General features: G+C 40.6%; 1 protein-coding gene across 10 annotated transcripts in view; it reads left to right on the plus strand.

Moving 5' to 3' along the window:
• Positions 1–14,087, plus strand: part of rap1gapb (RAP1 GTPase activating protein b) — a 34,181-nt gene that overhangs the window by 18,058 nt on the left and 2,036 nt on the right. For 6 of the 10 annotated variants that reach the window (XM_067504540.1, XM_067504543.1, XM_067504545.1 and 3 more), the window contains 17 exons: positions 2,685–2,763; positions 2,850–2,903; positions 3,007–3,090; positions 3,183–3,283; positions 3,748–3,877; positions 6,255–6,410; positions 6,516–6,587; positions 6,690–6,776; positions 7,485–7,628; positions 8,892–9,023; positions 10,021–10,098; positions 10,895–11,004; positions 11,525–11,641; positions 12,011–12,140; positions 12,526–12,610; positions 13,119–13,228; positions 13,964–14,005. In XM_067504540.1, coding sequence (XP_067360641.1) covers positions 2,685–2,763; positions 2,850–2,903; positions 3,007–3,090; positions 3,183–3,283; positions 3,748–3,877; positions 6,255–6,410; positions 6,516–6,587; positions 6,690–6,776; positions 7,485–7,628; positions 8,892–9,023; positions 10,021–10,098; positions 10,895–11,004; positions 11,525–11,641; positions 12,011–12,140; positions 12,526–12,610; positions 13,119–13,228 — 1,669 coding nt within the window. In that variant the 3' untranslated portion in view covers positions 13,964–14,005. The remainder of the gene's footprint in view (positions 1–2,684; positions 2,764–2,849; positions 2,904–3,006; positions 3,091–3,182; positions 3,284–3,747; positions 3,878–6,254; positions 6,411–6,515; positions 6,588–6,689; positions 6,777–7,484; positions 7,629–8,891; positions 9,024–10,020; positions 10,099–10,894; positions 11,005–11,524; positions 11,642–12,010; positions 12,141–12,525; positions 12,611–13,118; positions 13,229–13,963; positions 14,006–14,087) is intronic. The other 4 variants (XM_067504542.1, XM_067504546.1, XM_067504544.1 and 1 more) reach the window with 4 other exon arrangements.

Here is a 14,087-nt window from a genome sequence, read left to right on the forward strand (position 1 = left end):
AACCATTTAACATACCGCTAAAAATGCATTCTCTCACAGGTTACCTCAGTAGCAAATTTAGAGACTTTTTTATTTTATTTTTTTTTGCTTGATTGCTGATAGTTGGCAGAGCTGCTAGAGGACACATTTTCTCATCAATTTCATCTTCAATTAAATCTGAATTCAGACGTGTGCTACGTATTTCACACTCTCTGGCCATGTCTGAAGATCGTTAAAATGTATGAACGTCTCCTATATGAAATTGTGTTTATAAAAATGACTGTGAAATGAATTTAATGACCTTTACTAATATAAAACTAAGGCGTAAAATAATTACCCTTTCACCTTCACAAATAATTTTTCCTGGAATGTGAAGCTAAATAGGCTTAGTCTTGTATTTTATTTGGTAAAGCAATTTGTGTGAAAATTCCATTTGTTGAAATAATTATACATTGCAATTTTTTTAAGCTGCCACATTTGTGTAGTTTAAAACACAACAAAACCCATGGCAGATTTGTCAGTCCTTTATTTTGTGTTCTGTAACAGTGAGCGAGTATAAATAAAAGGAGTTGAAACACTCACTGTAACCATTGACATTAAAAACTTTGCCACAAAGGACTCTACAGTCAGCTCACTATTCATCGATGTTGTACAAGCCTCCCACCCACCATCAATCAAACTCCTGCTCACTCACTAAAATCCTCTCCTCCCTCACATTCTGCTAAACACGGACAAAAAGGAGAGAGGCGGAACTTAACGCCGCATATAACCTGCACGTTAATTTTAGCTCCAGAAACTCTCCTGTTCAGGTTTTAATAGCTGCATTCCTACTTCGATAATGGAGCTTCAGAGGGGATGAGTGTGTAGAAAGGTAAAAGTCCTCTGGCCCACTACATTTTTCACATGGTGATGTTTTCTAGTGGGTGGACACATCCCACAGTCCCCCAATCACCTCAGTCGATCTCAGTCCCCTTAGCTGACTGCAGCTGATTCACACTCCACATAATCAAAGCTGTAAGAAACCTGCCGGCTGACTGATACTTTGATACTGATACTGACTGAAAAATGTTTCACAGCACACAGTACCATTGGATTGTTGGTTTGCCTGTCAGCCTGTAATTAAGTTTGTTAAACTCCTGTCTCTAACTGATCCGTTTTACTTAGATTACTGCAAACTGTGATAGCGGCGTAACTGATTATTGTCCTAAATACCTAGGCCCTAAGCTCCGTGTCCTGAATTAAAAGGTTTAGCATCCTCACCAGCTCTTAGAAAAAATAAGAACTACTGTTTTTCTATCGCAGTTGTTTTCTTATAATATTAACAGCTTACACACAAAAATGCGTTTTCACTTTTAATATAACGAGAGAAATAGGTTGTTGCGGAAGTCACAAAGGTGTTTGGCCAGTATAAAAATTTTTGTTGCTGGTGTCTAACATTCCTACAAATCCAGAGACACATTAACTGCCTCTTGAATTGGCTTCCATTATCTCCACAATCTAACCTAAAACACTTAATGAAGTGCACCTTGCAGGGTCTCGACCAGACTTGCCCCTCACATATCGTGCTCTGTCAAATTAAAACATATTTACGCTGGGCCGACACTGCAGTAAAGCTATTACTGCACATGTTATGGCAGGGAAAACTATTAATCAATGTGTAAAGCACTAGAAAGAATTACTGTGCTTCCACTGAGAAAATGATATTTTAATTTGGCTGAAAATAAAAAATATCATGACAGCCCTAATGGTGCTGGACTAACCCTGTGCCTAATGTCACTGCACATTACCCGTTTGCTGTGGAGAAAATTATTTGGTTTAATAAATATACTCCACATTAAAGATGCAGTGTCTTGTCCCTCTCTCACACACACTGGAAACACACACATCCATCCCGCTGTGTTGTGACTACGACACACATAGGTTAAGGAAGCAGAGACAGACAGTGAGACAATGCCCAGTAGCCATTCTGTGGAGCTAAAGCAGACAGAGGTGCATGGTGCCATGTGGATGTCAGGACAGAGAGGCCCGCTGAGGACTGATAATGCATCTACCAATACACTCACACGAGTAATGAATAATGATGATATTGAATGATGTTAGTATGTTCAAACCATGTCCATGAAAAAAGTAGCAGATGCATACGAACGGATGTTTTTGCACTATATAAACTAAACTTGCACTAACAGATAAAACACTAGATATTCTTTACACGCTTCCTAATCTGTTTGTGGTTTTGAAAAGTCACTTTCAGTCACTTTTAACACCGTTGACACAGCCTATTGTTACTGACAGAGTCATCCTGGTTGTTTCGACTCATTTTGTTAAGCTAAACTATCAGTCGGCGTCATAACACACCTCAAGCCTTCGAATTATTGGACACACGTGAGAGCGTTGTAACCGTTGGTAAGAAGGTGGATAAGCATATTTTCCAAAATACAACAAATCCTCTTTCTACTAATACTCCCAGTACAATTATTTCACTTAAATTGAGCTACCCTGGACAAAGAAGTGACCCGTTAGAACTAAGAGACACATCAAATGTTAAGGCAGTTATATTCCCAGCTCAACACAGCATCTATAGCAAAGGTCCCTTTAAATTTTCTGATTCACTTGCATGAATGCAAATCATAATGGAAAGAAACCATTACATTATGAATACTGCTTTGGGTTAGAAATAGAACTTTGACTTTTGTTTTGCCTTTCAGCACAAAGCTAAAAACCTACCATGATGTTATTCCCATTTCCTGCCTTACTGAATTTCCCAATGTGGTTCAGATGGCCAAGGTAGGTGGTTATTATCCTGGTGAATATATTGTGTATTTATGTATGTATTTGAAAGGAAAAAACTAAATGTACTTTTTCACTTTTAGCTTGTTTGTGAAGACGTAAATGTGGATCGGTTTTACCCTGTCCTCTACCCGAAGGTAGGCACTGCTACTCGTTGCAACTGTGAAATAACACGTCTCTTGGTACCCGCTATCCACCGACACCCCGCAAACCTGACTGGTCCTGTTCTCTTGTCCTCAGGCATCAAGGCTCATTGTCACTTTTGATGAGCATGTGATCAGCAACAACTTTAAGTTTGGAGTTATTTATCAGAAGTTTGGCCAGGTAAGTGTGCTCCAGAGATACCGCTGCTTATCGTTGCTTTTGAAGTCGTGTGTTACACCACCTGAAAACGTGCTTTGCTTCCCCCTTCACAGACGTCAGAGGAGGAGCTGTTTGGCAATATGGAAGAAAGTCCAGCCTTTGTTGATTTCCTGGAGTTTCTGGGCCAGAAGATTGAGCTCTATGACTTCAAAGGGTTTGGATGGATACTTTACACTTCAATTTCTTTCTGTTTTCTTAGCATCTGATTTGAGCCCTTTTGGTTCATTCACAGAATTGCACTCCGTCTAATGTCTGTTAGAAGCAGGCTATCATTCACTTTGCACAGAGTCGGCTTTAAAAGAATCCCTGCAAAAGCGATTTAGACTGTCCTGGTATTTGTAGTGTTGCTGACATTGTGATTGAGTAGGCAGAAGAAGTGCTCTTGGCATTCCCTCAGTGATGGATGAGCACGGATAGACTGGGTGCTTTGACAGCATTCACCTATATTTCAGTCCTTATACTCCTTTTTTGTGCCTCTTCTTTCTTCCTTTCAACTGCACACCTGAAACCTTTTCTTTGTCTTTTCTTCTCATTCTTTATTACCGTCTTTCTCGTCTCTTTTTTCTTCCGCTTCCGCCCTCAACTCTCATCTCAAGGCGCCTTCTTTTTCTTTTCCAGGTTTCGAGGAGGACTCGATGTCTCTCATGGGCAGACAGGCACAGAATCTGTCTACACAAGTTTTCATAACAAGGAGATTATGTTCCATGTGTCCACCAAGCTGCCTTACACAGAGGGAGACTCACAGCAGGTAGAGTGACATCCCGTTCCAATTATCACTGTAAAAATTCATCTTTTCAGTGAGACTTTTGGTATCTTCAAGTCATTAATTGGTAAAAGGCATCTGCTTGTGACCCCACTAAATATGTACTGTACGTAGATTTGCAGGTTTTGTGTCCTTACTTAATCTGCTGTTCTAGCAACATATTATTTAGGGGGGTTTCGCTACTGTTGCAGTGGTTTGCAGAGGTTTGTTGTTCCGGACGTTTGTCTCATTCGCGTCATGTTGTACCAAGCTGTGTAAGTCCTCGGCATCTCTTCTCCGGGTCTTAGTGGTTTTAACTTTGTTACCGCAGTAACCCTGCACAGACAGTCCACACTCCCAAGGCATGAAAAGAAAAAGAGGATTTAAACACCACCCACTTGAGTCGAGGTGCACCCATAAAAACATAGCATTATTTCAGGAAGGAGAAAGCACAGTCGTCATGAAGCCAGATCTGACTGATAGGGAACTGATTTAAGCAGATGTAGCACTAACAGATGTCAGATGTCTTTAGTCCAACGTTGCATTTGTTGTCTGTTTTTAGGTGTCTCGCTCTCTGTGGTGACACTCAGGTTTGACATTTTATCTGCGCAGAGAATGTGAGATGAGAGTTATTTGGCTATTTGAGTTCGGGAGAACGCTGTGTGAGTGATATTAAAGTTGACAACTAATAAGCTCAGGGATGATGCAGAAGTAACCTGTACTCTGCGCCATGGTCGCATGTGTACCGTTTCCCTCTCAGCCTTCACTTTGTCAGAAATGCATTACACAAAAGATAAAACTAGAGTTGAATTAAGTCAGACATCTACAGAATTTTGTTATTGTTTTTCTCAACAAAGAACTTGACTTGCTACTCAATTTTCTCTCAAATTGTCACCAAATCATTCTTATTTTTGAATACCTTTCTTTGAGCCGAGCTGGAATTCTGAGACCTTTCGACACATTTGATAGTGTGGTGTCAGTCCTTCCCTTTGTCCTTTCGCTAAGCCATTTATTTAATATTTCTGTCACATTGATGACTGGAATGATGGCAGCAATTTCTGAAAACTATGAAGCAGATGGTTGTTGATTTTTCTCATGTGAATAAACAAACTGGCTGTAACAGACCAAGGCTGTAATTAGACTGCTAACTAAAACGGATGATCTGCGAACCACAGAGTAAATATTTGTTGCCCGCTGTTAGTCAATTTATGTTATTTTATAGAACCACTACCCAACACATAAATGCATGCTGCTACTCAGCAAGTGTGACACTGCAGCAATTTATTTACTGCAGAGAAAGCTTGGAGCTGGGTCTATTTTTGCCATGACCTTCTGCACTGAGAATAGTTTTGACTAAGCATTTCTGTTTGTCACCAAACACATTTTGACAAACAAAATTTTGAAGCTCTGCTTTCACTTACTTGCTGTAGCATGATGGGAATTATTTTTAATATCTTAATTGATCGTTTACATTGTAACATTCACTGGCGATTTACAGTAGTTTTAGTTTCTGAAAGAAATGCAAACACTTTGCGCCAATTACTTTTAACAAATTTGAATTAAACCTTTGGTATTTTTCATTTAAGGAATTTTTACACGGGAAAAAAATGTCTTGTGTGATATTGATGGGAGCTGGTGCCCGGTCTTTAGAGTTCCTATCAAAATGTAATGAGGTGACAACATAGGTCTATATTCCAGCAGACACAGAATGTGTCCCTGCTTGGCAACGCCAAACTTTTAAGGACAAATTTGTAGGGTAAAAACGTAATGCTTGTGCACAGTGGCTCTGCCCTCAAGTGCACAACTGTCCTTTTGCCACCCTCAAGTTTTTTGGCAACAAGGAAAACGCATTCATTCAGCAGCGATGATTCAGGTCACCATCTGCATAATATTGAACCTTTTTTTGTTTGAACTTGCAATGCCTCTAGTGGTACTCAGATTTATTCATTTTAAATTATTCTGCCCAAGTCATCACTACATTAAATGCGCAGGAACCTTTTACAATATACCAATAACAGAAACAGCACTGCATCACCATCAAAATTAGTCCTCTAGTAAGAGTTTAGAAAAACTGATACAACAAAATTAAACTGTTTTACAATATGCAACACATAAACCTTACTACCTTTTGAATATTACTTTTAATATTTATAAAATCAAATCTGATGAAATTTTGCTCTGTGTCAACAATACTGGCGCACTGCTGTTTTAAAACTAGGGTGTCATGCATCTCAGAGACTCGTCCTTGTGGCTTAAAGTGATGTCCACTTCTCTCCCGCTATTTACCCTCTGTCAATCTCAGTGTGATTCTGCCATGGGCTTCTCTAACTGCTTATTTGCGATGTTTCCGCTGTTGCTAGTTTTGTTTATCTGTGTCCTCCAGCTGCAGAGGAAGAGGCACATAGGCAATGACATTGTAGCCATCGTGTTCCAGGAGGAGAACACGCCCTTTGTACCAGACATGATCCAATCCAACTTCTTGCATGCGTACGTGGTGGTGCAGGTGGAGAATGCGTGCACGGACAATGTGACGTACAAGGTTGGTTTTCAGGACAGACTGTGCTGCATCAGGAAGCTTTGACAGTGACTTGTAGCCCCCCACACTCATTCATTATTGGCTCTGCTTACCTGCTTTTTCTTACAGGTGTCTGTGACAGCAAGAGATGATGTTCCTTTCTTTGGACCTGCTCTCCCTGACCCTGCCATCTTCAAAAAGGTCAGCAGTCGAACACATTCACATCCTTAGCTCCTCTTTACAAGCAGATGTCAAACACCTTCATTCACTCCGCTTTCCCTTCACTACACTTGTCTCCTTCAGGGCCTGGAGTTCCGCGAGTTCCTTTTCACCAAGCTCATTAATGCAGAGTATGCCTGTTACAAGGCTGAGAAGTTTGCCAAGCTGGAGGTGAGAAAGCTGCACCATAGAAGTGTGAATGCTTTTGTGTGTCTGCGTGTGTGCGTATGTGCACACAAGAGCACCTGTTGGCATAGGTATGCCTCCTTCTGGCTGTATTTTTGATGCAGCAGGAAGTCCTGTCAAGCGACACCTTCAATTAGCGAGGCTGTCTCTTTTTTTGAAACATGAGCCTGACAGAAAAGTGCCTCAATACGCCTTAATAAGTCACTTTCTGCTGTGGATGTTTTCAATTCAGATTTTTTTCTGTTGTGGATCCAGGGCACGGGTCTCCCCTCTCTCTTTTACTTTCTCTCCCCTTGCACTGGCCTTCTGCTCTGACACGAATACAAACAAAACAGAAAAGTCATTAAACAGCGCTTTCTGTCATAATGCAGTTAAAATCCGTGAACCTGAGGTGGAATAGAAATCAACTCTTCTGCTGTATGTATACGCAGATTTCCAGTAACCAGGTTTACTTAAGTGTATGTAACCTCGGTTACTTAACTTCATTAATTCTTTCACTCATGTGCATGCTTTGCCCTATTCACTAAGAGAAATTGTGATTGGCCTCCAGTCTTATTAGAGTAGATTAACAGACACCAGATTTATAAAAAATATCAGTCCAAAGAAATCCGTCCTTTAATTTGAAATGATGACCCCAACTTAAATTTTAGACGTCGTACCTATGCAAACTGGCTGTGTTGTTGTCACTGGCAGGAACGGACACGGTCAGCCCTGTTGGAGACCCTGTATGAGGAGCTGCACCTCAACAGTCAGTCCATGATGGGTCTGGGTGGAGACGAAGACAAGCTGGAGAATGGGGGCGGAGGAGGAGGAGGGGGCTTCTTTGAGTCTTTTAAGGTACAGCGACATCCCTCATTTGATGAAGTGCACGATTACTCTTCCATTCCACATGCATGAAAGAGAATGGTGTTGGATGGAGAACATGCTTTTTTTCCCTCCCTCGTGTTTTGGCTGGGATTCTGGGTATTCACACATGAAAAAACAGAAACAAAGCACAGAGAATTTGCAGTATCTCAAAGGACCAGTCCTGTGGCACTTCCTCAGCTGACTGTGACTGCGGCTGAGTTATGCTGTGTTTTTTCACGTGATGGTGTGGTTTTGTGGCTGGGGAGTGTCCTGTTGAGTATGAGAGACACTTTGCTCAGACTGAGTGCTCCATCAATGACCATTAGGGTGGTGGAGCATAGCCCAGCCGCTGAGTCACGGCAGTAGGAGCTGTGATCGTGTGTGCTTGATGAACAATTTAATGACCCCTGATTAGGGAGCTGATGATGCACTTCGCATGTCTCCTCATGGGCAGCGTTCCCTTGTTGTTTTTCTCTTTGCACTGCATTGCAGCCATCCTTTTTTTTTACAATTTCCCTGCAAGTTCAGACAAATTTTCACCTCTCCCTCAGTCTCTCTGTCTTTTAATCCGTCTTCCATATCTTCATACACTACCTCTATATAACTGTGCTCTTGCCTGCAAGTCCTGTCTCTCCCACTTTTTTTTTTTTTTTACCTGTCAAGAGCTGCCTTACTGATTCTCTTTCTCTCTTGCACTCCTCCACAAATTCTATCACCTCACTTTGTGTGCTGTGTCTCAGTATGTCGATTCTGCCGCTGCTGTCTCTCCTGCTTTATTTCGTCGTCCGAGACCTCATCTCCACTTCCCATGACTCAAAACCCCGGCACAGATTCTACGCTGTTAAATGGCGATTTAGAAGATAAGAAAGGCTGCTTCATCCTCCTCCACTTTAAAGCCTCCACTCTCCTCGACCTTCCATGAACCCGCACTTCTTCCATACAGCCTCTTCTCTTCTCTCCTTCCCGTTGAGCTGCACTGCCCCTAAGTGTTAAAAAAATAGTCCTGCATACAAACATAGAAACATTTAAGCCCTCTGATTCATCACATTGATTGAAAAATATTGACACAAGAAATCACAAGTTCACAAGTGATTGAATCCACATATTTAATTACAGTAGAAAATACTTGGAGCCAATTTAGCATCATCATTTGTTGGCCTGACACTGTATGAATTAAATATAAGTCAGTGTGTTGCGTTTCCACATAATATCGAAGTGGATCCACTGACAGTATCTCCTCGTTTCTCTCTGTAGCGGGTCATCCGCAGCAGAAGCCAGTCTATGGATGCCATGGGCCTCAGTAACAAGAAGTCACACACAGTCTCCACTAGTCACAGTGGCAGCTTTACCCACAATCCCGCAGAGAGCCCCAAAACCCCAGGGATTGTAAGTAGCCCCTTTTGGTTCACAGGATGCCCACCTAACACATACCTACAGTAATTCACAGCATAGTGGCAAAGCTCCACTTTGATGAACAGTTTGTAGCACTTGTGTCAGTGTTTTAACATATAAGCACTTGCTTTTGTTCCAGACATTTTCCCATTTTTTTACTGATTGCATTTTTTTGTTATTAACTAATGTTTCTTTCGGAAAACATGGGTATTGCTTTCTTGTCAGCCTATTGTTCGGTGTCTGTTAAGGGAATCGACACCATCACATAGCCGGTCAGTTCTACTCCGATAACGCTGAAAACAGAGTATTCATTGGGGAATGAATCAATTGATGCTCGGCCTAAAATGGATCTAGTTTAAGTCATGATTGTTGAAGTGAGCCCAGCATAGCCGCTGTTTGATTACCCAGACTCCCTCCCTTGGCCATTACTGTGCTTCTATTCCCCCTCCCCTGTAAATGTTATAACCTTTGTCTGCCGCATTTTGCATGTGTGGCTGAAAAAACGATGCATGGCACTGGCCCCAAAAGCAAGGAGCACACTGTCTTGTTTGTTTCTCTTTCAAATATGAGGTTTATTATACCCATGTCTTGTCACATTTGCTGCAGTTTTGGCACCAAAAATACCCCATTTAGGTTTTGTCAACTTTCTTTCCCCTTTTCTTGTTTCGAATGCATGACTAAACAGACCTGTATCCCTCAAGGTAGAGACCGCCAACATGCTTGCTCTCTCCATTTCCTGCTGTGACTTGCTGTGTTCAATTCCAGGCTGCTTCTGCTCTAAAAAAAGCTTTTTTAAGTATTTGCTCAATATCATGTCCAAACCATGCTACGCGCTCCTTATCAAGCTCTTTCGCACCTAGCTGTTTAAATTGTGCTGTGAGCATGAAATCTTATAATATGATCTTTTCTTTTCCTTCCCCCCTTATGCTTTTTTTCAATCTATCATCTCCTTTCTCTCTCTGCTTCCCTTGCTTTGTCTTGCGTGACTCAGTCATTGCTTGTCCCAGGAAAAAGTCCCAGTAAATATGGACGCCGAGGCAGTGCCATAGGGATAGGAACAATAGAAGAGGTTTATTTATTATTCTCCCTTCTTCTTTACGATCTTTACTTTGCTGTTATCTTTTTATGAGTGTACACTTCAACGTTTCTCTGTATTTGTTTTCAAATGTTCCTTTTCTTCTATGTTTTAGTCCTGTGTCTTTGATCCCGGCTTTCAGATATGCTGGTGTAATAAGTTATAATCACATTTGTTTACAATCATCGAACAGTAGCTAAATCGTTTTACCGTCAGCATGGGTAAGAGGAAATGATCCGTCATTGTTAGTATTGTACAATGGTTCATTTTATTTTAGTTAAGCATTGTGGAGTGTTTCATGTTTTGCAATCCTTTTAACCAATTTCAGCTTCCCCCGCGAATTCCTTCACTTTATTTAACTTTTAAAACTTTAAGGGGATTTCTACTTCTGTTCTCTAACACAGTCAATCGCTTAATCACACTATATCCCTATGTAGAATTGTGTGACCTACCATTAAAACAACTCAATTACGTGTCCTCATTACTTTGAATAAAAACCAATGGAACATCCAAGGGGAGGTTTCTAAGCCCCAAAAAACTTTTTGATAAAATAAAATCAAGTATAAACTAAGACAATATAAAATTTATTCATAAAAGTTGTTACACATGTTGCTAAATGTGTCATTACATTACCTCAGGATGTCCTTTGCTGCATGCTTTTAAATTTTGACAGTACATTTTACTTCAGTAGCCAATTATATCATGGTCTTTATACAGTGTAGCTGTGGCTGTGGGAAGGTCGTGCTGTTTCCATAGTGTCTCTAACTTTCTTCTCCCTACAACCTGTCAGTCATTAATCATTCCTGGGAAAAGCCCAACTAGGAAAAAGTCTGGGCCCTTCAGCTCGCGACGCAGCAGTGCCATTGGCATCGAGAACATCCAGGAGGTCCAAGAGAGGAGGTGAGAGGACAAAGCAGATCTGATCAGCAGGGAGTGGGCAGTGAAGAGAGAACAGTGTGGCAGCAGATGGACAAGGACATTAAAATTAGGAATTATGTTCTTAGCAAATACACTGTGTGGGATAGTTTTTGTTGTATCTTACACAGTGCATCTCGTTTATATTTTTTAGTATTTTGTAAGAAACCTTGAGTGCTTTAAAAGACACTTCATATATAACATGCATTATTAATATTAATATAATAGTATATTAATTTCTATATTTTCACTTTCTATTGCCAGAGTACTGAATTGTTAAAGTATAATATTTGAGACATAGCAGATGTTCATCAGATGTGTCACAAGGAAAAATGCTAACAACTGCAACTTGTTATTTGTGACAGTTAGGTTGTAAAAAGAAATATATATATAAATACTGCATTCAGGGGACATTAATGTCTTAAATCATTCAACAGAATGTTACAGTATGAAATAAATGCCTTGATGATGCTATCATTTCTCAATCTTCATCCATATCCTGAAGCCGGGAGGTGTCACCCTGCACCCAGAGAACGCCTGACAGCACCCACATGTCGCAGGAAAACAAATCCGAAAACTCCTCCAATCACAGTTCACCAGAGTTTGCTGCCGCCAAGAACAGGTAATCATTATTTAAGTTCAGTGTATAGCACACAGTTATTTGTGGGGATTGATTCCAGGTGGACGGAGAATTCCTTTATGCAGTTCAGAACAGTGACAGTTCTCTTTATAGTCAAAGTGTTTATAGCTTTTACAGCCATTGGTATGAAACAAGCCAGCAAATGTACAGTGTTTTTATTCTATTCGATCTAAAAGTGTGTGTGTGTGTGTGTGTGTGTGTGTGTGTGTGTGTGTGTGTGTGTGTGTGTGAATACATGACTTTTGGAAGAATTAATAGTGAAAACATGCTTAATGTGCTGCACAAATAATTTTACTGTATTGGGAATGAAAAACCGGGTTTATGTGTGGTCAGAGTGACCCAGGTGTGTAGTCTTGCAATGTGTTGCAGGGCAGCGTCCATCCCTGAGGCTCAGGACCTTTCCCGCTCCTCTTCCAATGCCAGCAGCTTTGCCAGCGTTGTTGAGGAGCACGAGGCTGAGGAGGAGTATGACACTGGACTGGTGGGTGGAGACAGACAGGGCTATAACATTAGAATACAAATGCATACAGGGTCAGTGCACAACTATCTATCACAATCCTGTGATCCAAACAGAACAAAACCTTCACAGTCAGTGAACCTCACGAATACTGTGGAGGAAAGTAATCTGTTAATGCTCATTTGCTTTTCTCTAAACAACATGATGCATTTCACTATAAACTAGTAATGATGAGAATCAAATGTTACTGTATAAAAAACACCCTTTTTCATCTAACATATAATAAAAACATAAATTCAAATGTAATCATATTGTTGGGCTGTGATTATGATTATGCTTTGTGCTTGTCAATAAATATTTCTATTCAATATTAATTATATTGATAATGTTATTACTCTACCTCCTACAGGACAGTGTTACGCCACTCAAAAGAGACTCATTTGGCTTTGGTTCTGAGCAGGAGTACAGCAGCATCAGTCATGGAAGCTTTCCAGGTGAGTGTATCAAAAAAAAGAAAAAAAGTTTTTATTTCTGGGACAGTAGTAGCCTGAAGGTGCGAGGGGCTAAGTTACTAAAAGGCTGACTGTTTGACATATCCGTGGAGTCTGCAGAAAGTCCAGAGAGGAAGGATGTGAGAATAACACTCTCTACTTCCTAAGCAGGTAATATGGAAGCACCCTCGAGCTTCACCTCAGCTGCACCAGCAGAGCTCACAGCCCAAAACACAAGATTTATAGTGTATAATATATATCAGAGAACTTTGCAAAATCTTATTTAAATGAATGAACTTCAGTATACTTTAAAAGTATAGCATTAATTTATGTGATCCCACACAAATTGTAATTCTTCAGTTTTGATTTGTTTTTATTCCTAATGATTCACACTGAACCATTGATTTTATGCAATCTGGAGTATCCTATTTTCAGCTAGAACAGCCGGCAGCATTATGCACCTGAGTTTATTATAAGAGTGACACGCACACATTTGTCACCTTCCTCCCAGCAGCGACTCGTCTTCAGCAGCAGCAGGACGGAGTGAAGACAGCGGAGCCAAAAGGGACAGACAGCCGCTCTAAGACAGAGCGCCCCCAGCAGGAGCACAAGTTCTTATAGGTGACATACAGTGTTTCTACCAAGTCCTTTCCCTCTGATGCATTTTGGTAAATTGTTATAGATCTTATTTTTTTTTGTTTTGCTTTATTTTTTGACATTATCAAGACGGAGACAACAAGAAGACAGATACATACATAAACGTGCTGTGACAATGCTGCTAATGTTTAACAGATATTATGTTTACAGCTTATCACTAATTCTTGTGTTCGCTTTCTTGTAAATGTTAACATGCTACCATTTGCTACAATTAGTGCTAAACATTGCGCTGATCATGCTGGTGAAAATGTCGGTAGGTTTGCAGGGGGTTGGGTCATAAACCGAACTATAGAACAAATTCAAATTCTGACATGGTGGGGACACTTTATGAATGGATGGCAACACGACCAACGTTATTGCGATTCGTCTCGAGGGCTACACCTATGGCCCTCCACCCGGTAGTTGAACATTTCACCTCAACCCACAAATATCAAAAGAAAAATTAAGGATCGCCAAAGTCAATAGACTTCATCCTGTGGGGATTATGATTTTTTGTAAAAAAAAAAAAAATCTCTGCAATCCAGCCAGTAGCTGTTTGGACATTTCGGTTCAGGAGCAAAGTTATAGATTGATTGATATTCCGACATTGCCAGCCCCATCACAATCATTAGCTGCAGTGGAATTGCGCTCCTGCAGGCCTTCTGGTATTGCTTTTGTTGATATTAACAATTTATTTACATCTCACGTTTTTGTATCCAGAACTGTTAGCCGAGTGAGAACAACATCTACATCCATTTTCAGGTTAGACGTTACTAATAATCTTGGACCTAATTCATAAACGTATGATCTTTGAAGCCATTGGCCTTTTGCTTCCTTAAGCTGG

This window comes from Channa argus, chromosome 5, assembly GCF_033026475.1.
Source record: "Channa argus isolate prfri chromosome 5, Channa argus male v1.0, whole genome shotgun sequence".
Taxonomy (NCBI): Eukaryota; Metazoa; Chordata; class Actinopteri; order Anabantiformes; family Channidae; genus Channa; species Channa argus.